The sequence below is a fragment of the Antechinus flavipes genome, chromosome 1 (genome assembly GCF_016432865.1).
Source record: "Antechinus flavipes isolate AdamAnt ecotype Samford, QLD, Australia chromosome 1, AdamAnt_v2, whole genome shotgun sequence".
Taxonomy (NCBI): Eukaryota; Metazoa; Chordata; class Mammalia; order Dasyuromorphia; family Dasyuridae; genus Antechinus; species Antechinus flavipes.
In genome coordinates this window covers 726,174,247-726,200,019 of record NC_067398.1, presented here as the reverse complement: position 1 = coordinate 726,200,019, position 25,773 = coordinate 726,174,247, and the positions used below count along the sequence as shown (strand labels likewise).

Here is a 25,773-nt window from a genome sequence, read left to right as displayed (position 1 = left end):
CTCCTGTGAGAAGGGAGCCCCTCGGGCCCTCGGCGGCAGGGCCGGCCCTCGCGCATGCAGGCCTCAGGTTCCTGTGACTCCAGATGTGGGCCTGCGCCCTAATCCAGGTGCAGCAGCTCCCTGTAGGAAGCCCTGGGCCTCTTCCCCCTCCTGCTGGAGCCCGGCCTCCATTTTCACCCTGCAGAGGCTCCGCTGCCGCCGACCCCCCCCACCCCTGCCGTCGGGAAAGACTCGGGACGTTGACCTGGCCCCTCCATTTTTCTTGTGGGGAACGCCTCCCCCCAGTCAGTCCTGAGTGATGGGACAGCCTGGCCATTGGGGCTCGGCTCCCTCATCCTCCTTGGGCCCCCTCTCCCCTCTCAAACCCCTCTCTTCCCTCATTGTGCCTTGCCCTCTCCCCACCCCCTGGCTCCTCCCTCTCTCCCCCCAAATCCCACGGGTGCTCAGGACCTCCCGCCTGCCCCGGCCCCCTTCGCCCCAGACGTCTCCGCAGGCCCCCTGGGTGGGGAAGGCCTCGGGCTCTGGCAGCCGCCCTCACGGTCACGGCGGGGGATGGGGGGGGGGCGGAGGGTCACGCGGGCTCTGGCGCCCTCCCTGCCCTTGATGCCGCCGCCCATTTCCGGGGACTGGAGGCGGGGTGAGGGGTCCTCGGCCCCCGCCCGAGCTCCCGCCGGGTCTGCACGTGCGTTCCCAGGCCGTGATGCTGGACTCGACGGACGTGAACCTGTGGTACAAGATCGGGCGCGTGGCGCTGAGGCTGGTGTGCGTCCCCCTGGCGCGGCACGCCTTCGAGGAGGGGCTCCGCTGCAACCCCGACCACTGGCCCTGCTTGGACAACCTCATCACGGTCCTGTACACGCTGGGCGACTACACCAGTGAGTCCGGGCCTGGGGGGCCGCGGGAGGTGGGCAGCTGTTTGTCCCCGGGCCTTTCCCTGTCCTTGGCCTCTTGCCTGAAGTGGGGGCGGGGCCGCTGGGGCTGGAGGGGGCGGGGCCAATGGGGCCTGGAGGGGCGGGGCCAATGGGGCCTGGAGGGGGAGGGGGTGGCCGCCCCTCAGCGCCCCACGCCCCTGTCTCTGCCAGCCGGCCTCTACTTCATCTGCAAGGCCTTGGAGAAGGACTGCCGCTACAGCAAGGGGCTGGTGCTGAAGGAGCAGATCTTCCAGGAGCAGCCCTGCCTGCGCAAGGACTCCCTGCGCATGTTCCTCAAATGGTACCTCCGCCCCCGGCACGCCCCTCCCCGCCGGGGGGCGCTCCTGTTCGCCCTTTCCCGGCCCGGCGCCCATTCTCTCTCCCCCAACCCCCTTCTGTGATCGGGGACCCCAGATGTCCTTGTGGGGGGGCGCCCCCTCCTCCGAGCTGATCTCGGGACCCAGTCTGGGCTCTTCCTCGCCTGGTGGTCCTCCCTCCCTCTCCAGTCCAGGGGGCCCGGGCTTCCCCCCTCGCTGGGGTCTAGGGGGGCTGTGCCCTATTGGCCCCTGCCCCGGGGGCACTTGCTGCAGCCTGCGCTTCCTCCCCGAAACCCGCGGGCCGGGCCCGGAGCCCCCGCTGAGCTCGGCCTCTCCTTCCGCCCGGCCCCAGTGACATGTCGATCCACGACGTGAGCGTGAGCGCCGCGGAGACCTCGGCCATCCTGGAGGAGGCGCGGCTGCTGCGCAGGAAGAGGCAGGCGCTGCTGGTGCGCGAGAAGGAGGCGGACCTGCACCTGAGCCAGCCCATCCCCTTCCTCACGTAGGTGCCCGGCCCGAGGCCCTGGGTCAGCAGGGGAGAGAGGGGCTCCTCGCTGACTGGGGGGGCGCCCCATCTTTTTCCCTCAGGGCAGTGCCCCAAGCCCTGGGCAGGGAGCAGCCTCTGAGGTCGGCCGGTGGTTGGTCCTGGCGAGGGGCTCCCCCAAGGCCCCTGTTCCAAGTGGCTGCTGTGGGGTGGCCAGCTGGGCCCGCTCCTTTCTTGGGCCCGAGGGGCCGGGCCGGCCGTGACGGGGCGCCCCGGGTCGTGTCTCGCCCAGGTGGAAGTGCCTCGGGGAGAGCCTGCTGGCCACCTACGCCCACTTCACGTCCTGCGAGCCCCCCCAGCCCAGCTTGGGCAAGAGGATCGAGCTGGCAGAGTACCGGGACCCCGCCGCGCTCTCCGTGCCCGCCCCGCCCGCGGCCCCCCCTGCCGTCAGCATCGCCCCGCCCCCTCCCGCCGTGGCCGCGGCCCCAGAGCCGCTCTTCCCCTTCTCCGCCGTGGCTCCCGCCTTCTCTCTCCCCAACCCGAGCTTACTGGAGGCTGTCGCTCCGCTGGGTGAGCGGGGTTTGCTGAGGGGAGATGGGGAAGCGTCCCCAGGCTAATCTGTGGGGGATTCTGAAGGACCCGAGGGGGGCGGGGCTGACGCGCTCTGGGGGAGGGAGCGGGGGGCGGGGCTGACACGCTCTGGGGGCGGGGGGCGGGGCTGACGCGCTCTGGGGGAGGGAGCGGGGGGCGGGGCTGACGCGCTCTGGGGGAGGGGGCGGGGGGCGGGGCTGATGCGCTCTGGGGGAGGGGGCGGGGGGCGGGGCTGACGCGCTCTGGGGGAGGGAGCGGGGGGCGGGGCTGACACGCTCTGGGGGAGGGAGCGGGGGGCGGGGCTGACACGCTCTGGGGGAGGGGGCGGGGGGCGGGGCTGACGCGTTCTGGGAGGGGCCTCGGCCCCGGGGGTGGGGGGTGTGTCACCGGCTTCTGTGGCAGAGGGGTGGGAGGGTGAGGGGCCACGGGGCCTTCACCCCTGATTGGCTCGGGGCTCGTGCTAGGCTGGCTCACCTCCCCATGGCCTTGCAAAGTGGGGGATTCTGGGTAACCGTGCGACCGGCCCTGCAGGGGACGCCTCTGGGGGGGACAAGTCCAAGAAGGGCGTCAAGCGGAAGCGTCCGGTGGCCGAGGAGAGTGGGGAGACGGCCAAGAGGCGCTCGGCGCGCGTCCGCAACACCAAGTGTAAGAAGGAGGAGAAGGTTGACTTCCAGGAGCTGCTGCTCAAGTTCCTGCCGCCCAGGTACCGGGCACCCCGCCCTGCGCCTGCCCCTGCCCAGAGCGGTGGGGGCGCCGCCAGTGTGTGCCCGGGGAGGGCTCCCCGCGCAGTGAGCTGGGGGGGGGGCACGTGGTGGCAGGAGCCCCGGGCCGGCCTGGGACGGGTGGCCCCCTCCCCCCCCCAGGCGGCCACCCCAGGGTCAGCATGGCGGGACCAGGGGCTCCAGCGGGCCTGGGAGCTGCTGCACATTTACGGTCGGAGGGAGGGCGAAGGGCACCGAGCCGTGGGGCTTCTCGGCCTGAAGAGGATGGACTGGGACCCTGGGGGGGAGCCCGGCCTGGCCCCAGGCTCGCCTCCGGCTCCTGGACCGGCCACTAGAGATTGGGGGGGCAGGGGAGGTGACTCCGGGGGACACAGTGGGGCCGGGGGCGAGCTTCGGGGGAGCCACTGGGGGGCTCCAGCTCCCTCGTGAACCAGCCTTGGCGCTTCCTGTCCCTGAGGGGGTGGACGGGACCACGCTCCGGATAAGGGTGACTGGGAGCCCCGACAGAGAGCTTGGGCGTCCTCACGGGCGCCTGGGGGTCTCCCCGATGCCAGGCTGGTGCCCCGTTGTGAGTTGGCAGAGAGTTGGTCCCGAGAGTCCGCACCCCCGGGAAGAGGAAGCTTCTGGAAGCTTTCGGCTCCCCTCTTGATGCTCAGGGCGTCCCCCACTCCCCACGTCCAGAGAGCTTGGGGGGCCCCTCCCGATGACCGGCTTCGGCTGTTTGTGCAGGCTCCGCAAGCTGGACCCCGAGGAGGAGGACGACCCCTTCGGCGGCTACGAGGTCCAGTCGGAGGTCAAGCCCGAGAGCTTCCCCAGCGCCGGCGCCCCCCGGCTCTCCTTCGACTCCACCACCTTCGTGGAATCCGGTAGGAGCCGCCCTTTGCCTCTGGGCCCCGCGCGGTCTCCCCGTCCTGGGCCCTTCTGTCCCGGGGCCGGCCACCTCATGGGCCCGGGGGAGGCTGACGGGCCCGGCTCCCCCTGCAGAGCAGCAGGACGTGCACAGGTTCCTCCTGGACAACATGAGCAACGGGGGCCTCCTGGAGCTGATGATGAGGTACCTGAAGGTCATGAGCGCCCAGTTCCTGGTGAAGTGGCCCCCGGGCCTGGGCCAGGTCGTGCTCAGCATCTACGGCAGCTGGCGCAAGCACAGCAGCGGCCTCCCCAACCCGCTGCTCCGTGACTGCAGCGACCGGCACATCAAGGTGCGCCCCGGACCCCCCCCCCCCCTGCACGGGGCCCGGACCCCCCCCCACACACACACACACGGGACCCAGATCCCTCCCCCCCCGGCACGGGACCCGGACCTCTCCCTGCGGCCCCAACCCCTCCCTGTGCGGGGCTCCGACTCCTCCCTGTGGCCCCGGACCCCTCCCCGTGCAGGGCCTAAACCCCCCCCCCCCCCCCCCAGCACAGGGCCCGGACCCCTCCCACACACACACACACGGGACCCGGACCCCCTCTCTCCCCCCGCATGGGGCCCGGACTCCCCCCCTCCCCCCCCCCCGCACGGGGCCCGGACCTCTCCCTGCGGCCCCAACCCCTCCCTGTGCGGGGCTCCGACTCCTCCCTGCAGCCTTGGACCCCTCCCTGTGTGGACTCTGCCTCCGCCTGTCACGCTTTCCCTTGGAGGCTCTTGCTGTCCTGCTCCCCCTGCCCTGCTCTGTCTGTCTCCTCTTCTCTCAGTTTCCCCCTGTCCATCTGTCCCCTCCCTTCCCTCCTTATGTCCTTGATCCCTGTGGCCACACTCAGGCCTGTTCTGGCCCCTCCCAGAGCCCACGGCCCCCCCTTTCCAGGTGTCCCCTGGAGCTGCCCCATCTATGGGTAGGAGGGGGAGGGGATGAGAGCTCGCTCCCCCAGCTCTTGGGAAAGCCCCCGCATCCCCACGGCCCCGATTCGCGGCCACCTCCGTTTCTGAGCCTTTGCCGCGGCTCCCTCTGTGCCCCGGGGTCCTTCTCTCCGGTCTCTCCGGTGGTCCTGGCCACGGCCTTGGGCCTGGCTCCCAGGTGCTCTCCAGAGCATCCGGATCAGTCCACAACTCCGCTCTCAGGGCGTTGGTGCCCCCATCTTCCCCACTGCCCACATCCCCCCTCCCCCCATCTCCCCCGTGTGACCCCTGACTGCCCGGGGGCTCCCCGCTCTGTGCCGTCACTCGCGCCTCATTGCGCTTTCTTTGCCCAGGACATGATGCTCATGGGCCTGTCGTGCATGGAGCTCCAGCTGGACCAGTGGCTGCTGGCCAAGGGCAAGAGCTGTGCGGGTAGGTGCCCCCCAGCCCCCAGACCCCTTCCCCGGCAGGGAGCCCCTCTGGAACCGCCCTCTCTGCTTGGCCCGGGCGCCTGCGTGGACAGGGGCGGCCTTACCTGCTCTTTGCCCAGGCGGAGCCCGGTTGTCGTGGTGCCGATGATCAGGGGGCACCTGTGAGCCCCTTTTTGGAGGCCCCGGGAGCTTTGCTTCCTCCCTGAGCATCCTGGGGGCTGTTTCGGGCAACTCTGGATATTCCTGGCCCCGTCCGGCTCCGTCCGGCCCGGCTGCCCAGTCCCTTGCCGGTCCCAGGGCTCTGTGGAGGCTGCCCAGGGTGGGGATGGGGCCTTGGCATCCTGGGCCCGCCCATCCCTGTAGCCCCGCCTCCCTGCCCTGTCCAGTCTCCCCTTTCCCCCTCCCGCCGGGCTCTGGGCTCAAGAGGAAGTGCCACCATCTGGCCGCGCTCTTGCTGACCTCCCCGTGCTCTGGCGGCCCCAGATTTTGTCAGTGCAACTTTCTGAACCCCGTGCCCCGTGCCCAACCCCCCTCCCCCCATCTCCCCCGTGTGACCCCTGACTGCCTGGTGACGTGGCAGTCTTTCCTTTCCTTTGTCTTGAAGGCGAGCCGTGGGTGGGCCCCCCCTTTGCTCCTGTTTGGTGGGGGGGCCGCTCTCCCAGCGCAGGGGCTGCAGCTGGTCCCCTCCAGCCTCTGCCAGTCTGCCCCCCATTGGCCTCTTGAGACAAACCCCCCTTTCCTGCCTCATGCGAAGTGTCCCCCCGAGTCACGCCCCCCTGCCCTTCGGGGCTGACCCTCCCAGGACCTGCCGCCCGGCCTGGGAGCCTTCCCCGCTTCCCTCCCAAGCCCGGAGGGAGACATTGCTCCCTCGTTGGGGGCCAGAGGCCCCTCGTGCCGGCCAGGAAGTTCTGAGTGGCTGGGGAGGAGTCGAGGAGCAGAGGCTGAGAGCGCTGTGCCGGCCCTTCAGAGGCCCCCTCCCCATCAGCGCCGCCCACCCGAGGACTGAGTGTGGCGGGCAGAGGGACCCGCCCAGCCTTAGCCGTGGCCCCCCTCCCCCAGCGGCGCTCCCACACCTCCGCAGCCTCCCTCGGGCCCCCTCTCCCCTGAGACCCTGCCTCCTATTTTACAGAAAAATGGAGGCCCTTCGCTGTGAGCTGCCCCTTGTCCCCTCTTCCTCATCTCCTATCACTCAGGGGTCAGTATCTCCCCTCACCCGCCTCCCTCCGGACCAAGGGTACACCCTTGGAGAGACGGGGGGCCCGAAGCAGATGGGGTCCCAGGGCTAGGAAAGGGGGCTGAGGCAGGATTCGAACTCTGGGGTCTCTCCCAGCTCCCTCGGAACGCCTGGTACCCCGACCTCCTTCATTCAGCCTCAGAGCCGTGTCCCCACCCCTCGGCCCCCCGCCTCCAGCTTGGCCTTCAAAGCCCCCTCCTCCCTCCCCCGCTTCTGACCCCTGAGTCCGCAGGGCCCCCGGGCCTCCCCTCCAGGTGTCTCCCGCCCCTCTCGTCACTGTCGGCCAGACCTTCTTTCGGGGGGACTCTCCTGACTGGGTCCTGCTCCTCGTGGGCTGGGCCGGTTCCGGGCCTGCCCTGGTGGCCCCGGTGTGCAGGAGGCGCCTAATGGCTGCTCCCGTCTCGGTTGCTTTTAGTGTCTCCCCGGCACTGCCCGGCCAGCGTGGTGAACGGCCGCTTCGGCCCCGACTTCCCGGGGACCCACTTCCTGGGGGACCTCCTGCAGCTCTCGTTCGCCTCTTCCCAGCGGGACCTGTTCGGGGACGGCTGGCTGGAGTTCATCGTCCGGGTTTACTGGCTGAAGGCGCGCTTCCTGGCTCTGCAGGTGGGCGCGTGCGGGGAAGGCCCCGTGTGCCTCGGGGCCCCAGCTGTCAGAGGGGGCCATCGGTCACCCTGTCCCTCGTCTTCTTCCTCCCTTGGTCCTCCTCTCTTTCCTCTTCCTCCTCCCTCTTCCACCTTTTCATCCTCCTCTGACCTTCCTCTCCCTCCTTCCTTTCCCTGGTCCTCCTCTCCCTCCTCTCTAGTGCTTCTTTTTTCCTTCTCTTCCTCCTCTCCTTCCCTTCTCCTTCCCTCATGCTCCTTTCTCTCCTCTCTCTCCCTCCTCCCCCTTCTTTCCCTTCTTTCCTTGTCTTCCTCTTCCTCCACGCCTGGTCCTTCTTTACCTTTTCCTCCTCCCCTTGGTCCTCCTCTCCTTCCTCTCCAGGTCCTTCTTTTTCTCTTCCTCTTCTTCCTCTCCCTCTTCTTTTTTCCTTCCCAGTGTTCCTTTCTGTCCTCCCCTCTTCCTCTTCTTCTTCCTCCTCCCTTTCCCTCTCCTTCCTTTGTTCTCCTTTTCTCTTCCCCCTCATTCTCTTCTTCTCTTCCCCTTGATCCTCCTTTCTCTCCCCTACCCCTCTCCCTCCCCCCTTCCTCCTCCCCATTCTCTTCTCCTCCTCCCCCGTCCTCCTTTCCCTGCCTCCCCCTCTTCACTCCTCAGGGATCTGTCAGCTGACAATTATTAAACAAATTCAGAAGATGCTCAAACAGAAAGAGAGGCATGATGGGAAAAGGCGAGAGTGTTCATTTGGAGTAGTAGGGGCACGCAGCATTGATTAGATGCCTACTGTGTACTAGGCTCTGTGGTAGATACCTGGAGTCTCTGGCAGGGCAGCTTCCTGTGGGGGGAGTGCTGGGGGATGTGGCTGAGAGCCAGTAGGGGAAACTTGGGAGGGAGTGGTCCAGAGACCTCCCAGAGGGGCTAGAGGGAGGGGAGGTGTAGGAAGGGCTTTGTTTTGGAGGTCATGGGCTGAGGGATGGCCCAGTCAGGGCTGTTTTGGGGTCAGCCCTTTGGCTCCCAAGTGGAGGACAGACCGCAGGGAGGGGGACCGAGGCGGGCAGAACCCTGGCGCAGGGTGAGGAGATGGGGGGTCTAGATTGGGGCAAGGTCTGAGGGGGGCTCCAGAGGAGAAGCCTTGGTGCCATCTGGGATCTGGGAGGTAGAGAGGAGGGGATAACCCAGGCCCTGCCTCCAGCCATCGCTGGGGGAAGGTGGGAAGGGCAGTGCTGGCTGGGGGAGGGGCTGATGGTGCCATACGCCCTCCTCGTCAGGGAGACATGGACCAGGCGCTGGAGAACTACGACATGTGCACGGAGCTGCTTCAGAGCGCGGCTGCAGCCGGCGGGCATTCTGAGGCCCGGAGCCCCCTCATCCGCCTGCCCAACCTCCACCTGGACTCCGTGGTCTCCCTGGAGGAGGTGAGCGGGCCAGTCCATCCCCCTCTTTCCTCCCCGCGCTCTGCCCTGGGGCCCCCTCCACCCCCCACAGGAGACTGCTCCAGGGCCTGGGAGCTTTTCTCAGTTCTGGAAAACCTTGCCACGCTTTGGGCATTCGGGCTTTCACACGGTCCTTCCTTCTTAGTAGGTTTAGCCCGTGCTTAATGACATGGCACCCCAAAGTTCAGCTGGCTGGGTACCCTGAGGGACTGTGGGTGGGCATCCCATGGGACTGTGGGCCAGGCACTCTGGATGGGCTCTGACCTCCCACCCTGCCCTTGGCCGTGACCTTTTCAGATCGATAAGAACTTGAAGTCCCTGGAGCGCTGCCAGTCCTTGGAGGAGCTGCAGCGGCTCTATGAGGCCGGGGACTACCAGGCCGTGGCCCACCTGCTGCGGCCCACCCTGTGCCTCAGTGGCTACGACCGCTCCAAGCACCTGGAGTTTGTCACCTCCATCCCGGAGCGCCCGGCCCAGCTGCTCCTGCTGCAGGTGAGCCCCGCAGCCGTGGGGGCCCTTGGGCTTTGTGTTGGAGCCCCTGCGAGCCTGTGAGTGTGAGTGTGAGTGAGTGTGTGCGCATGTGTGCCGGCTCAGAGCCAGGGACCCCCACTCAGCAGAAGACAAGGCCATTTCCCCCAGGAGTTCCCGGGGGCCAGTGGGTCGAGAGGGGCCCCCCGTGGAGGGGGTGGGACATATCCCCTTTGGCCTCTGCTAATTGTTCCCATTCCCCCGGGCCCTCTGGCCTTGCCCAGCCCCTTGCCCTGCGCACCCCTTGTTTATCCACACGTGGAGCGCCAAGTCAGTTGTTGGGTCCCATCTCTGCCCCCGGTCTTCTGGAGGGGCCCCAGCCATGGGCTTCTTCTCCATGGCCGACACAGCTCCTGCTTCTTCTCCAGGACGCCCTGCTCAAACTCAAAGACTACCCACGCTGCTTCGAGTGCTCCGAAGTTGCCCTGCATGAGGCCATCCAGCAGATGGTCAACCTGACGGACGCCTCAGCCAAGGAGGAGTGGGTGGCCACGGTCACTCAGCTGCTCCTGGGCATCGAGCAGGCCCTCTCTGCGGACAGCAGCATCCTGGATGAGACCCTGCGCACCCCCAGCCTCATCCGGCTCACCAACAACCTCATTCAGGTAGGTCTGTCTGCCCTGAGGCCAGGGCCGGGGCTTTCAGTCGTGTCTGAGACACATGCACCCACCTCCAGACCCGGCCTAGTAACCCCGGGGCCCTCAGGGATCCGTCCTGGACCCTCTGCCCTTATTCCTCTGTCCAACCTGGCTGGGGATCCCATCAGCCTCCTCTGGGCTGGTGACTCCAGTCTGCAGACATCTCCAGCTGGACATCTGGAAGGCAACAGGCTTCAGGTGAATCTCCAGGGTATCTGCCTGACTGCCCCTTAGTGGCTCCCCAGCCCCCGGCCTCCTTGTTTGCCCCCCTAACCTCTCACGTCCGGAATGATAGGGTCTACCTTTTCCTTAGCCCTCCTTCCTGGATGCTGACCTCTCAGCTGCCAAAGGGAATCCCATAAAAAGAGACCTGGGTTGGGCCTGGAAAGTCCCCTCCCGACCCGACCCGGGCTCTCGCTCTGCTGCTCTTCTCCCAGCAAACATTCCCTCGTTTCCCTTCTGTGCTGACTCGGAGGTCTGCGTGCCCAGGCCGGAAGCTCGGTGCACGTGCCGTGGGCTTCTTGGATGTGACAAACCCAGAATTTTGAGAGTGCGCTGAGTTGGCAGAGAGCTTTGTGTCCATCATTCTATTGCATCTTCTCCACAGTGCTGAAAAGCAGGGGCAAGTATGATCTCCATTTTACAGATGGGGAAACTGAGGCAGTCAGAAGTTGACTGATTTGTGTGCTGCTTGGAAGGACCTAAGGCTGGATTTGAACTCACAACAAGCTCAGACTTTTGGACCTAAAGGCTATTCATCACATTTGCCAGTGACAGCCTCTCAATATGGGGAAATTGAACTTGGGACCGAAAGATGAAATGTCATAGAGATAAATGTGAAGTCTTAAAGTCTTGGACTTGGTCCTCACCTGCAGACCTTCAATAGAAGGAGTCCTGGAAAAAGATATAGAGGATCTTAGTTACTTAGATTGTCGAGTCTCCTGATCAGAAAGATGGCGCATCAGATATTTTCTCTGAAATATTGACTTCTCAATCCCCAAATCAAATAGAAAAGGAGAAGATCAAGGAACTGAAGGGGACCTAAAATCAGCAGAAAAGAGGAGATCTTAAAAATTAGTCCGGAAATCAACTCCCATCAAAATGAGAGGGAAAGTAAAAATGAGGTCTTTGAAAAGACCAATCCCATGGAGAAATCCTTAGTTACAAAGAAGAGCAGGAAATGAAGTCAGAATCAGAGCCAGATTAGAAGAAACAAAAAGAAAAATCAGGACATTTTTGACATAGTTACATGCTAATAAAACTGGGGATACTGAAGAAACAGAAATAAAAAATAGGAACTCCTTAAACTCTAGAAGCTTAGCTCAAGGCCTTCACCTGATTTTGGAAAAGGAATAGAATGATGTGTAAAGGAGCTCGCCAAGGAGAAGGGGGGGAACAAATGCCTGGATCTGATACGTTTACAGGAGAAATGTTCGTAACTTTTAGAGAGCAGTTAGTGACCATGTTTCACAAATTATTCTTAAAAACGGAGAGAGCGTCCTACATTTTATGAGATAAATAAAGTCCTAATATTTAAACCATGGAAAGATAAAACATGGAAAGAAAACAATAGACTGATATCATTAATGAACATCAAAAAAATTTTAAGCCAAGTCCTTTCAAGCAGGCCGTAGTGATTTAGTCATGTAATCGTCCATTGTGATCATGTGAAATTTATACCAGGGGTGCAAGGATGGCTCAACTTTGGGAAAATGGTCAACATATAAAGCCAATACATGCAAAGTTACACAATATCTCAATAAGTTCAGAAAAAACCTTTGACAAAGGATGATGCTCTTTTATGCTAAAAACCCTACAAGGTATAAGTATATGGATATCTTTAGGATCTCATAAAAAGCAAATGTGATATACGATGAGAACACATGAAAACCTTTGCCAATAAACATGAGAGTGGAGCAAGCATTCCCAAGCTATATAAAACTGCTGCTGATGTGATGTGATGTTTACTTAGAAAACCCCGTAGAATCGGCAGAGATACCAATTGAGACAAGTTTCAGCAGAATTACAGGCTATAAAATAAATGTTCAAAAATCCACAGCATTTTTATATAATGATAATAAAACACGAGAAGCTATTATAGAATTCCAGAAAGCTGCCAAATGCATAAAATATCAGGATCAGCCTCCGAAAGCACACAAAAGACTTGTATAGATTCAGTTGCAAAGTGTTCGTTAAAGAAATAAAGAACACTCTAAATAGTTGGAGAGGTAGTCAGTGTTCATGGATAGGCTAAGAATAATCACCTCTTAAGAATTTATTTATTTTGGTGAGGCAGTTGGGGTTAAGTGACTTTCCCAAGGTCACGCAACTAAGAAGTGTTAAGTGTCTTGAGACCAGATTTGAATTCGGATCCTCCTGACTTCAGGGCTGGTGCTTTATACACTGCACCACTTAGCTGCCCCAAATAATTCATATTCTTTATATTATACTAGTCAAATTACCACAGGGATACTTTGCAGAGTTTGACAAAATAATATTCATTTGAATAAAACAAAAGAGACCTAGAATATCAAAAGAAGTGATGAAACGAGAAACGGCATTTCCAGACTCAGACTATTATAAAGCAGCAATGATCAAACCCATTTGATGTTGGTGAAGGAAAATAGGAAGATCAGTGGTGTGGGCTAGACAAGGGAGATTCAGGAACAATAGAGACTGAATGGCCTAGTTTTTGGTAAAGTAGAACTAATAAATCACTCAGGAAAATTTCTTATTATAAACTGTTGGGAAAACTGCAAAGCAGAAGTGAGACTTAGATCTTGCGTGAGCTTCATATATATCTTTATTATTATTTTATATTTCAAAACATGCATAGATAATTCTGCAACACCTTGTGTTCCAGTTTTTCACTCCCTTCTCTCACTCTAGATGGCAAGTAATCTAATAAATGTTAAACATAGTAGAAATGTGTTAAATCCAATATATGCATATTTATAGAATTATGCTGCACAAGAAAAATCATATCAAACCAGTTAAAAAAAAAAGGCAAAATGAAATGCAAACAAACAACAAAAAGAATGAGAATGCTATGTTGTAGTCCACACTCAATTCCCACAGTCCTCTGGGTGTAGATGGTTCTTTTCATCATGAGACCATTGGAACTGGTTTGAATCATCTCATTGTTGAAGACTCACATCCAGTGGAGTTGATCATTGTATAGTCTTGTTGCCATGCATAATGATCTCTTGGTTCTGCTCATTTCACTCAGCATCAGTTCGTGTAAGTCTCTCCAGGCCTCTCTGAAATCATCCTGTTGGTCGTTTCTTATAGAACAATAATATTCCATAGTGAGCTTCATATATTTTTATTATTTTAATGTTTTATTTTTCCAAACATGCAAAGATAGTCTTCAACATAAAACCTTGTTCCAGTGTGGGTCAAGCATGTGCAGTTCGTCTATACATGTGCAGTTCTTCTAAACATTTCCATATTCATCATGCTGTGCAAGAAACATCAGATCAAAAGGGGAAAAAAAACACAAGAAAGGAAAAACAACAAAGATGAAAATACTACATTTGCTCCACAGTCAGCCTCCATAGTTCTCTCTCTGGATGTGGAGAGCACTTTCCATCCCAAGTTTATTTGAATTGCCTTGAATCTCCCATGAGCTTCATATCTAAAATCACATTACAAAATGATTCAGGGAGAAGCATCTCGGACCTTTCCCAGTTGTGGAAGAGATGGCGGCAGCAATAAAATAAAAAAACTTGGATTACTTGATCCAGAAAGACTTGTGTCCAGACAACATTAATGCATCTGGGAAAGAAGACAAGTGGTTGGGTGGAACGTTTGCATCCAATTTCCTTGATATTTGCTATTCAAGACGCTTAAACGAGTGGATAAACTTATTCTGTATTGCAGATGACTAGCAGTCATTCCTCGATGGATAAATGGTCAGACAGGAACAAACTTTTCTCAGAGAACTACAGTGTTTTCAGCCAGTGGAAAAAGCTCCAAAGCACAAATAAGAGAGATACAAATTAAAATTGCCCCAAGGATTCACTGCCCATCCTGCACAACGGCAGCGATGACAAAACTGGGGAATGGCCCATTTTGGAGGCTCGTGGTAAGACAGGCACACTGGTGCATTGTTGGTGGAGCTGTGGTAACGAGAGGTACACTGTGAAGTGATAGAAGCGTTTTGGAATGATGTGTGATATAGAGGGAAGACAGTCAGGGAGCCTTTGACACCCCTGTGTAAATGGGCAGACAGGTACGTGGAGAGGGCAGCGGGCCAGACCTGGGAGAAGGTGCCCCAGGCTGCTCTTGGCGGGAGCCAGGAGGGAAGCGGCTGCCAGTCTGCCCGTCTCAGAGAGGCGCCATCCTCCTCCTCCCCCACCCTCACAGCTGGGCTTGTCTCGGCAGGTCATCGACTGCAGCATGTCTGTCCAGGAGGAGGCCAAGGAGCCGTACGTGGCCTCGGTGCTGCCCTGGGTCATCCTGCACCGCGTCATCCAGCACGAGGAGGAGGGCTTCCGGACCCGCTGCCAGCAGCAGCAGCAGCTGCAGAGCCCGGACGACAGTCAAGGTGAGGGCTGGGGCCTCATCCCCGTCCCTCCTGGGCCCAGTTCAGGCCTTGTCCTCCCTGGGGCCCGGGGCCTTCACGTCCGCACTTGAGGGACTGTGCACTTGTAGCCCTTCAGGGCCGTATTGCAGCAGGGCGGCCGCCTCTCTCAGTCCGTGAGCAGCGCCACCTGCTGGGCTTCGCCAGCCAGCCCCATCAGCCGGCCCTCCTGCCTCAGGCAGCCCTTTTCCCTGCCCGAGAGGAGCTTCCCATAAGCACTTCCAAATAGGGTCTCCCCGATCCCCAAAACCTGCCTAGGAGGGCCCCTCAGCCAGTGCGCGTCTGACCCTCCCATCTAGCCCCACGTCTGCCCATTGAGCCACTCCAGGACGGGCGGCTTGTGGTGAGCCCAGGACGGGGTTCAGGGCCTTTTCTTTGTCTTGCTTTGTTTCGGGGGGGCGGGGGCGCCCCCCCTCATCACCCCAGCCGGCTCCTCTCCTCTCCCTGGCAGGGAGACCCGACACCCCGCTGCTCCCGTCTTCCCTCATGCTGCTCAACACGGCCCACGAGTACTTGGGGAGGAGGTCGTGGTGCTGCAACTCCAACGGGGCCCTGCTGCGCTTCTACGTGAGTGGGAGTGCGAGCGCGTGCGTGTGACTGCGCGTGAGCGGGGCGTGCACGGCCCTGCACGGGCATCCGCGGGAGGGGGTGGGGGGGCGGGGCGGGGCGGCTCCAGCCAGCCTCCGGGTGACGCGGTGTCGGTCCCAGGTGCGAGTCCTGCAGAAGGAGCTGGCGGCCTCGGCCTCGGAGGACACGCACCCGTACAAGGAGGAGCTGGAGACGGCCCTGGAGCAGTGCTTCTACTGCCTGTACAGCTTCCCCAGCAAGAAGAGCAAGGCGCGCTACCTGGAGGAGCACTCTGTGCAGCAGGTCCGCCCCGCCCCGCCCCCGATCTCCCAGGCCCCGCCCCGACCGCGGCCCACCTCCCGTCCCAGGCCCCGCCCATGGGCCCGCCCCATGCTCACCCTCTGCTCCCTCCCCAGGTGGAGCTTGTGTGGGAGGACGCCCTCTTCATGTTCGACTATTTCAAGCCCAAGACCCTCCCCGAGTTCGACAGCTACAAGACCAGCACGGTGTCGGCCGACCTGGCCAACCTCCTGAAGAAGGTGGCCACCATCGTCCCGCGGACCGAGAAGCCGGCGCTCAGCCTGGACGACGTCTCGGGCTACATCGAGGGCACCCTGAGCAAGGTGGGGGGGCGGGGCCGCTGGGGGGAGGGGGGCGGCGCCGCTAGGGGGTGACGGGCCGCCTCCGGCAGGAAGGGCTCAGCGCCCACGGCCTGCCCGCAGGTGCCTTCGCTCCCGGAGGGCGCAGACCGCTCTCCTCCCGCGGTGAACGAGCTCTACTACCTCCTGGCCGACTACCACTTCAAGAACAAAGAGCAGTCCAAGGCCATCAAGTTCTACATGCACGACATCTGCATCTGCCCCACCAGGTCCGTGCCCACCCCGGCCGAGGGATCACGGGGCTGCCCTCCTGTCAGAGCCCCCCGGGGGAGGGCACCCTCGGCACAGCGGAGCCCCGGGGGCCCTGGGCGGCGCCAGCCCAGCGGGCGGCCCCATGGCACGTGCCCCGTGCTCCCGCAGGTTTGACTCGTGGGCCGGCATGGCGCTGGCCAGGGCCAGCCGCATCCAGGACAAGCTCAACTCCAACGAGCTCAAGAGCGACGGCCCCATCTGGCGGCACTCAGCGCCGGTGCTCAACTGCTTCCGGCGGGCGCTGGAGATCGACTCCTCCAACCTGTCGCTGTGGATCGAGTATGGCACCATGTCCTACGCGCTGCATTCGTTTGCCTCGCGGCAGCTCAAACAGTGGAGGGCCGAGCTGCCGGCCGAGGTGGTCCAGCAGGTGGGAGCCCCTCTCCGGAGGCCCGTCGGGCCCTCCTGTGGGTCCCCGAGGTCCGAGATCTGCCCCTGGGGATGGGGGCCAGGGTGAGAGGCAGAAATCGCAGTCCCTGCAGAGGCTCAGACCCCCGACGTGTTTCCCCACGCTTGTCCTCAAGCTCACACGTTGTGCCCTGGTGGCACTTCCGGCTCAAAAGGAGCTCTTTGGGCACAGTTTCAGCCTGCTTTTCAGAAAGGTAGGATGGGCTCCCTACTCCCCCAAGAGCATCAGTGTCCTCTCACACAGACCTTTATCCTGTTCCTCTTTGGCCATATCACCAACCTAGTGGGAGTGGGGGCCCTCAGGGCGGTTCTGAAGTGCATTCTGTTCACATGCCCGTAGAAGTTGTGGTCACTTCGTCTGAAAAGTGCCCGTTTATGGGCTTTTACCATTTATCTCGCAGGAAATGACTCGTATTCTTACTAAGTTCTCTATGTTTTTGAGAAAAGAAACCTTTTTTAGAGACAATTTTGCTTGTAGAACATTTTCCCAGTCTTTTACTTTCTAGAAGAAAAGAAGGAAAAAAACTAGGTTTTGGCTGCATTGTTTTTGTTTGTGCAAGCTCTTTTTTTAAGATTATCCATTTGAGGTCTCATGGTGTTCTCTGGCTCTTGTTTGGTCATCAACTCTCTCCTTATTCATAGATCTGATAGGAAAATTGCTGCTTAGGGTATCATTCTTTATGTCTTTATTTTGTCCCCATTTCTACTCTTTCTTCATGTTGGTCACGTCTAGGTGAAGTAACTGGTTTCTGTCTAAAACCATCAGTGCATATTTATCCTCATTCGCCATAAGGCTTGCTGATGATTATAGACAGAAACTGTTACCATTTGAAGGAAATTTCCTTGTGATTTCCATTGTATTTTGTCAAAGCTTTTTCTGCATCTATTGGGATAGATAAAAAAATGATTGGTCCAGTCAATTCTCTGATCGTTTTGCGGATGCTGAGTAGATGTTCTGTTGTAGCTCATCCATTTCAGTCATGTCTGATTCTTCGTGATCTCATTTGGGTTTTTCTTGGCAAAGATACTGGAGTAGTTCACCATTTCCTTCTCTAGTAGGGAAGCACATGTTACATGACTTGCACAGGCTCATGTATCTAGTAAGTGCCTGAGACTGGATTTTAACTCAGGTTCTCCCGACTCTAGATCTAGTGTTCTATCCACTGTGCCACCTGATCCAAATCTTTTGCCTTTTGGTTCCAAGCTCTCCAGATCTTTACCGTTGTGGCAGCTAGAGCTTGGGTGATTGTGTGACTGCATTCTAGTGGAATGCTTTCTTTATGACTCCGCGTATTTTCTCCTTGCCCTGGGGGCTCCTGGGGTTCACATATTCCTTGGAATTCTCATTTTCTGATCTCTTTCAGGGCATGATTGGGGGACCTTTTCCCTCTTTTATGATCTCATTGGCATACGAGGGTATGCGCGGTTTTATAGTCCTTTGGGTATAGTTCCAAATTGCTCTCCAGAATGGTTGGATCCATTCACGGTTCCACCAACAACATATCAGTGTCCCAGTTCTCCCACATCCCTTTTGACATTCATCCTTATCTTTTCTTGTCATCTTAGCCTGAGAGCTGTGAAATGGTAGCTCAGAGTTGTCTTCATTTGCATTTCTCCAATCAATACTGATTTAGAAAATTTTCTCAATAGGATTGTAGGTGGCTTTAATTCCATCAACTGAAAATTGCCTGTTCCGTCTTTTGACCATTTATCAATTGGAGAATGGCTTGTATTCTTATAAATTTGACTCACTTCTCTCTGTATTTTAGAAATGAAGCCTTTCTCAGAAACACTGGCTATAAAAATGCTTTCCCAGCTTTCAGTTTCCTTGCTAATCTTGGTTGCATTGGTTTTGTTTGTGCAAATCTTTTTTAATTTAGTATAATCAAAAACAGCCATCTTGGATTTCATGATGTTTTCTAGTTCCTCTTTGACCATAAATTCTTCCCTCCTCTAAAGTCTGAAAGATGAACTATCCCTTGTTCTCCTAATTTGCTTATGTTATCACTCTTTACATCTGAATTATGGACCAGTTGTGACCTTATTTTGATATGGGATAGGAGATGCAGGTGTATGCTGATTTTCTGACGTATTTTCCAATTTTCCCAGCAGTTTTTGTCAGATGGTGAGTTCTGAGAGCAGAAGCTGGAGTCTTTGGGCTTATCACCCACTAGATTACTTTAGTCCTTTATCATTGTGTCATTTAACTCTTATGTATTCCATGGATCCATCCCGCTATTTCTTAGCCAGTTCCAGATGGTTCTATTTTTAAGTTGTTTTCTTTTTTCCACTTCATCAGATTTACTCTTTATGAAGTTGCTTATCATCCCCCTGTAAAGCTCTCGGTTCTCTCCCCCATTTCTCTTCCATCTCTCTTTTGAGCCTTTTCTGCTTCAGAGCAGTTCACATCCCCCTCGGAGGCTTCTCCCATAGGCATCTTGCCATTGCTGTCCTCCTCGGGGTCTGTGTTCTGCTCTTCCCCGTCACTATACCAGTTCTCTATGGCCAGAGCTCTTTTTGCTCATTTTTTACTCGTTTTTATAAGTTTTATAAGTCTGCTCCCAGTGCACAGGGGAGATTGTCCCAAGCTGCTTTTGGGACCGGGATGGGGGCCTCTCACCGAATGCCCTGAGGCCAGTGCTTTCTCACTGCGCTGGGTGGGCCAGGTCAGTCCAGTTTGGGGGGCTCTCAATTTGCCTTGGGGGTCTCCCAGCTGGCTGCTCATCCACTGGCTTTTTGCACCAGGACCAGAGCAGCCAGTGCTGCTGTGCTTTGGCTAAGAGCCTCCTGCTAGATTCCCTGCTCAGGCTCTCCTTAGGCCTGCGCTGGGCCGCGATCCCTCCTGCCCAATTGAGACTGACCTTTCTCGAAGGCCTTCAAAATATCCTAAGCTGGAAAACATTTGTGGGTTCTGTCACTCCGAAGTCCATCCCAAGGCTGATCCAGCGTTGAGTCTGAGGGAAGCTGGGCAGGGCTCGGGTGCCGCCCTGGCTGCTCTCTGCCCGCTGGACTTGCTCCGCCTGACCCACAGTGCTGTGGAGGAGTGGTTTCCTTCTCCAAGCTGCCGACCCTCCCCCAAGCCTCTCGTTTCTTTTCCCAGTTTTCTTCTGCCTCTCTCATTTGCCTTTTCAAGTCCTTTACGAGCGCTTGCAAGAAGGCTCTTGGGGCTTGGGACCCTTTGAGATTTCCCATGGGGGCCTTTTGTACTCATCTGAGTTGGCGTTTTGTTCTTTCCGTCACTGTGCTCAAGGCTCTTTTCTGTTTGTTCTTTTTCTTTCTTTTTTCCATTTTGTGACTGCTGAGGTTGAGCTCTTTCCCTGGGCACAGGGGTGCCGTCCCAAGCTTCTCGTGCTGCTCTGAGCCTCGGCTTTGAGCCCAGGGGCCCCTGTGTTGGGTGTCGTGCTCACAGCATGGGGTGGGTGACGTAGGCCCCGCCCCCTTTTGTTTGTCTTCTGCTCTGGCACTAGGGGCTGCCCCACTGGTCTGCTCTGCTCCTGTTTCACCAAGCCCAGCCCAGTCTCAGAGTGACTCATGTGCTGTGATTAAGAGTTTCCCACTGGTGTCCTCAGACACTGTCTGAGCTGGGCTCCCTGCCCCTTTCACGCCAGTGAGACCAATCTTTGTGGAAGTTCTTCCAGCCTGTCTTGAGCTGGAAAACTGTGTCATTCTGTCTTTTCTTGGACCCTGTCGTTCCAGATTCTGTTCAGAGGCTTGGTTTTATGTGGTTTTCAAGGGAAATTGGGAGACCTCAAGGAAGCTTCCTGGCTTCTCTCTGCCATCTTGGTTCTACTCCCAGAACTCCCCCCTCCCATTCTAATTTTTAAGGAATTATTTTCTTCAGTGAATTTTTGTACCTCTTTGTTTTCATTTGGTCAATTCTTTTTATGATTTTCTTTCCTTCTGGAGATTTTTGTGCCTCTTTGACCATTTGATCAATTCTGGTTTTTAAGTTCATTTCCTTTATTGTTTTTGCAATCTTTTTCATATTCCTGTTTCTACATGTAGGCCGCGGTATCTACTACAGATCCTACCTGTACAAAGAAACATGAAACATTGGAGTTATTCTCCTATTAACTGTCATAGCTACCTCTTTCATTGGTGCCTCTTTTACCAAGCTGTTGACTCTTCCTAAGACTCTTTCTTGTATTTCTCTTATTTCTTTTCCCAATTTTTTTTCTTTTTCTCCTGATATTTTTTGCGATTTCTTCAAGGAATTCTTTTTGGGCTTGTGTCCAATTTGCAGTATTTTTTGAGACTTTGCTTATAGTTATTTTGACACTTGGTTGCTTTCTGAGTTTGTGTCTTGCCTTCCCTGTCACCATAATAACCTTTTATAGTTTTTTTGGTTTGCTCATTTTTTCAGCCTTTTTTTGACATTAAACTTTATGTTAAAATTCAGCTTTTCTGCTAGAGTGGAGGAGATATTGTTCCAAGATTTAGGTTTTTCCCACTGCTGCGGGTTTTTAGCGCTTCCAAGGTGGTGTGCTCTGGTCATTATGTGACCGTAGACGTTCTTCTCCACCCTGGAACTACAGCCCGGGCCCCTGCTCCCCTGTCCCCGTTCCCCTGCAGATAGAAGTGAGCTAGTGTACCTCTTCCCCTTGTGATTGGGATGTGAAATTACATGTGGGCAGTGCAGCAAGGGCCTGCGCCTAGTGTCAGCGAAGGGATCCCCATGACCCCCCAACAAGTTATCTGCCCCAGTCACTGTCTGCAGGCTAAGAGCGTGCTGCTGCTGCCCCTGAGGCTTAGCCCCCCGATGAGATAGACCCTTCTCTCTAACCTCGGGTGATTTTCTGCTCCTGCTCCTCCAACTTCCTCTTGCCTTGAATCTGTTTTAAGTTTTCATGTCTTTAAAAAGCACTAAGAGTTAGAACACCCCATATTTGTGTTCTTTCTTCATATCTTTGGTACCTGACCTTAGAAAGAGATCTGGTGAGTCCTCACCCTTTTTTTCCCCCTTCTAATTCTAACTATATTCATTTTGCTTGTGCAAAAACTTTTCCATTCTATGGAATAAGACTTGCACTTTGTGATTTTTTTTTAAGTTAAGATTTCTCCCCAGGAAAAAGTATTTCTTTTCGTCGAATTTGTTTAAAATTTTTAAGCCACGCTGTTTTCAGGTGGTTTCGGTGTATGGCGCGGGAAATCGGTTACCCCCAATAGCTGCCAAATTGCTTTCCAATTTCTCTAGCAGCCTTTGGTGATGAAAGTGGTCTGAGATGTAAGTCTCCCCCTTGCCTTGATCTACATCCCCGAAGTTTTGATCCATTATCCGATCAGTATTATTTTACTAGCTGGAGTGCTTCTTTATTTCATTTAATTCTCTCCTCGAGTCTTTAGGATTAAGTCTCGACTTCAATTTTTCAAATGACATTTTATATCTTTCGATTAAAGAGCATTTCTTATCCACTCAGTTTTTAATTCTTTTTTTCAAAAGCCCTTTACCAAGTAAACTTTTTATCGTGTTATGGCAATTAAAGGAATATTTGTTATTCCTGCTTTTCTATATTCTGGGGTGAGTTTTTGGTGGTAGTTTTTGTGAAGGTGCCAAAGAAGGCTGAGAAGTACGGAGACTCCCTCTTCTTGCCATTCACTGATTGCCGGGACCTCTCGTCAGCTATGGTTTTTCTGAAGTTCTGGTTAGGTCCTTTATTTTTTGCTGAGTTTTTTATTAGATTTGTCTACACTTGAAAAGGGGCACGCCGAGGTCCTGTACAAAGAAGTCGCTGCTTTATTTTCCCTGGGCTTTTTACCGTGGTTGCTCTCTCTGAAGCTCCTCCCCCTCGGCTTGTTTCCCCAGACCCAAAAGAAGGGCCCTCTTTCCCTTGATCCCCCTTTATGTTCAGAGATAGAGTCAAGGGGAGCAGCTGTTGCTGGGAGCAGGATGGGGGGGCCTGGCAGGCAGGGGCTTCTGCTGACAAATGAAGTTTGGTTAAGAGGGTCCCCTTGGGGGCTTCCTGTGGCTCAGGGGTGGGCGAGTGGGGGGGGGGTGCCAGGCTGTGGGGGGAGGACCATCGGCTCACCCTCCCCCCCCACATCCTAGATGGAAGAACGCCGGGACAGCATGCTGGAGACGGCCAAGCTGTGCTTCACGTCGGCCGCGCGCTGCGAGGGCGACGGGGACGAGGAGGAGTGGCTCCTGCACTACATGCTGGGCAAGGTGGCCGAGAAGCAGAAGCAGCCGCCGGCCGTCTACCTCCAGCACTACCAGCGGGCCGCCCACTACCTGCACGAGGAGGCCGCGCGCTACCCCAAGAAGATCCACTACCACAACCCCCCGGAGCTGGCCATGGAGGCGCTGGAGGTGAGGCGGGGCGCCCGCGGAGGGGCACAGCACACACACACTCACACTCATACATGCGTGCCCGCAGAGGGGCACGGCACACACACACTCACACTCATACATGCGTGCCCGCAGAGGGGCACGGCGCACACACACTCACACTCATACATGCGTGCCCGCAGAGGGGCACGGCGCACACACACTCACACTCATACATGCGTGCCCGCAGAGGGGCATGGCACACTCACACTCATACACGCGTGCCCGCAGAGGGGCATGGCACACACACACTTATACTCATACATGTGTGCCTGCAGAGGGGCACGGCGCACACACACTCACACTCATACACGCGTGCCCGCAGAGGGGCACGGCACACTCACACTCATACACGTGTGCCTGCAGAGGGGCACGGCGCACACACACTCACACTCATACACGCGTGCCCGCAGAGGGGCGTGGCTCACTCACACACTTATACACTCATACTCACACACTTGAGGACGGGACACAGCACTCGCCCTCCCACACTTACACTCACACACTCACTCTTCCTCCCTCTCACGCCACGTACCCACGTCACCCTAGCACAGACACACTCAGACAGCACAGAACTCCGTGTCCGGGATTTCTCTGTTGCTGGCGGGGGCCAGGAGCCCCACCCGGCCCGCCTGCCCCCCGTGCCCTGGGCCCGGGCCCTCCCTCGGGCCGTGGCCCCTGCGGCGCTCCGGAGGCCTGAGGCAGTCGTGCTGGTCACGGGCGTCATCGTGGGGCCTGGCCCACAGCAGGGGCCGCTCCGTGCTCGGTCCCTTCTGTCCCCGCAGTTGTTTGGGAGGGAGAGAAAAGCCGGGCGAGGACCCAGCCCCGGGCCCGCGTGGCCGCTCCTGGCCGGCTCTCAGGGCCGTGTTCGCGGCAGACCCTGCGCGTCGGTCACCGGGGGCCTCGGCGCGAGAAGGGGCCCCGCGGAGAGCCCGGGGCCCGACAGCCTGCCCTTGGTCCCTCCAGGTCTACTTTCGCCTGCACGCTTCCATCCTGAAGCTCGTGGGCAAGCCCAACGCCGGCGTCGACGCCGAGAGCCTGGTCGCCTTCATGAAGGAGGCCGCCGACGGACCCTTTGCCAGGGGCGAGGAGAAGAACACCCCCAAAGTGTCCGAGAAGTGAGTAGCGAGTCCCCCAGTCGGGCACGGGCTCCTCGGGCCCTGGAGCCATCAGCGTCCCCAAGACCGGGGGGCTTGCGCCCCCTCATCCCGCACCGGCCCCAGAGAGAGGCTCACAGAGGAGCTGGGGCTTCTAGGGAGGGCGGTCGGGCCCCGGGAGGTCCCGGCTCCAGCTTGCCGGCCCTCCCCGTGTGGCCAGTAGCAAGCAGGAGCGCGAGGGCCCGGCGCGGGGCCGCCCCCGTGGGGAGGCTCGAGGAGGGCCCGGCCGGAGGCCCCGTCGTGAGCTTGCTGGGCCGTCTCTTCATCCGGGCACGATGGCACGACCTCTGGGCTGGGGGGGTCGGCCAGCACTCAGGCAAAGTCCCGCCGGCCAGAAATGGGGAGACTCGGGGCCCCTGGGCTCAGGGGAAGGCCTGGGGGGAGCCGGGGCCCCTAGGGGGGCATCAGTGTGGGGCCTGGCCGGGGGGGAGCCGGGCAAGAGGAACAGAGGGCCCTGACTCAGGAGGTGGGGGGGGGGTCACTCAGGTCCCAGATTCCGCCGCCAGCAGCTACTTCTGCCCAGAGGTCTCTCGGATGCAGGTTTGGGGTCCGTGCGCGGGCCTCTCTGCGCCTCCCCGGCTCCCGCGGCTGCTTGGGGCAGGGGGCTGGGCCCGGGCCGATGTCGGGGGCCCCCAGAGGAGGGGGGTCCTGGGGCTCTGCGCCCAGCGCTCCCTCCCTCCTCCCCAGGGAAAAGGCCTGCGTCATCGACGAGGACTCCCACTCTTCAGCGGGCACCCTCGTGGGCCCCGGCGCACACACACTCACACTCATACACGCGTGCCCGCAGAGGGGCATGGCACACACACTCATACACGTGTGCCCGCAGAGGGGCATGGCACACACACACTCACACTCATACACGCGTGCCCGCAGAGGGGCACGGCGCACACACACTCACACTCATACACGCGTGCCCGCAGAGGGGCACGGCGCACACACACTCACACTCATACACGTGTGCCTGCAGAGGGGCACGGCACACACACACTCACACTCATACACGCGTGCCCGCAGAGGGGCGTGGCTCATTCACACACTTATACACTCATACTCACACACGAGGATGGGACACAGCACTCGCCCTCCCACACTCACACTCGCACACTCACTCTTCCTCCCTCTCACGCCACGTACCCACGTCACCCTAGCACAGACACACTCAGACAGCACAGAACTCTGTGTCCGGGATTTCTCTGTCGCCGGCGGGGGCCAGGAGCCCCGCCCGGCCCGCCTGCTCCCCGTGCCCTGGGCCCGGGCCCTCCCTCGGGCCGTGGCCCCTGCGGCGCTCCGGAGGCCTGAGGCAGTCGTGCTGGTCACGGGCGTCATCGTGGGGCCTGGCCCACAGCAGGGGCCGCTCCGTGCTTGGTCCCTTCTGTCCCCGCAGTGGTTTGGGAGGGAGAGAAAAGCCGGGCGAGGACCCGGCCCCCGGGCCCGCGTGGCCGCTCCTGGCCGGCTCTCAGGGCCGTGTTCGCGGCAGACCCTGCGCGTCGGTCACCGGGGGCCTCGGCGCGAGAAGGGGCCCCGCGGAGAGCCCGGGGCCCGACAGCCTGCCCTTGGTCCCTCCAGGTCTACTTTCGCCTGCACGCTTCCATCCTGAAGCTCGTGGGCAAGCCCAACGCCGGCGTCGACGCCGAGAGCCTGGTCGCCTTCATGAAGGAGGCCGCCGACGGACCCTTTGCCAGGGGCGAGGAGAAGAACACCCCCAAAGTGTCCGAGAAGTGAGTAGTGAGTCCCCGAGTCGGGCACGGGCTCCTCGGGCCCTGGAGCCATCAGCGTCCCCAAGACCGGGGGGCTTGCGCCCCCTCATCCCGCACCGGCCCCAGAGAGAGGCTCACAGAGGAGCTGGGGCTTCTAGGGAGGGTGGTCGGGCCCCGGGAGGTCCCGGCTCCAGCTTGCCGGCCCTCCCCGTGTGGCCAGTAGCAAGCAGGAGCGCGAGGGCCCGGCGCGGGGCCGCCCCTGTGGGGAGGCTCGAGGAGGGCCCGGCCGGAGGCCCCGTCGTGGGCTTGCTGGGCCGTCTCTTCATCCGGGCACGATGGCACGACCTCTGGGCTGGGGGGGTCGGCCAGCACTCAGGCAAAGTCCCGCCGGCCAGAAATGGGGAGACTCGGGGCC

General features: G+C 58.5%; 1 protein-coding gene across 4 annotated transcripts in view; it reads left to right on the top strand.

Annotated features, from left to right (window-relative positions):
- CABIN1 (calcineurin binding protein 1) overlaps positions 1-25,773 on the top strand; it is a 63,400-nt gene that overhangs the window by 12,869 nt on the left and 24,758 nt on the right. For 2 of the 4 annotated variants that reach the window (XM_051973383.1, XM_051973385.1), the window contains exons 6-26: positions 695-875; positions 1,083-1,212; positions 1,581-1,730; positions 2,005-2,282; positions 2,835-3,006; positions 3,755-3,891; positions 4,010-4,227; positions 5,204-5,282; positions 6,411-6,476; positions 6,931-7,118; positions 8,378-8,524; positions 8,840-9,034; positions 9,439-9,675; positions 14,095-14,257; positions 14,745-14,860; positions 15,002-15,163; positions 15,277-15,483; positions 15,583-15,728; positions 15,880-16,141; positions 22,226-22,486; positions 25,228-25,379. In XM_051973383.1, the coding sequence (XP_051829343.1) occupies positions 695-875; positions 1,083-1,212; positions 1,581-1,730; positions 2,005-2,282; positions 2,835-3,006; positions 3,755-3,891; positions 4,010-4,227; positions 5,204-5,282; positions 6,411-6,476; positions 6,931-7,118; positions 8,378-8,524; positions 8,840-9,034; positions 9,439-9,675; positions 14,095-14,257; positions 14,745-14,860; positions 15,002-15,163; positions 15,277-15,483; positions 15,583-15,728; positions 15,880-16,141; positions 22,226-22,486; positions 25,228-25,379 (3,647 nt within the window). Of the gene's footprint in view, positions 1-694; positions 876-1,082; positions 1,213-1,580; positions 1,731-2,004; positions 2,283-2,834; positions 3,007-3,754; positions 3,892-4,009; positions 4,228-5,203; positions 5,283-6,410; positions 6,477-6,930; positions 7,119-8,377; positions 8,525-8,839; positions 9,035-9,438; positions 9,676-14,094; positions 14,258-14,744; positions 14,861-15,001; positions 15,164-15,276; positions 15,484-15,582; positions 15,729-15,879; positions 16,142-22,225; positions 22,487-23,470; positions 23,623-25,227; positions 25,380-25,773 lie in introns of all 4 variants that reach the window. The other 2 variants (XM_051973384.1, XM_051973386.1) reach the window with 2 other exon arrangements.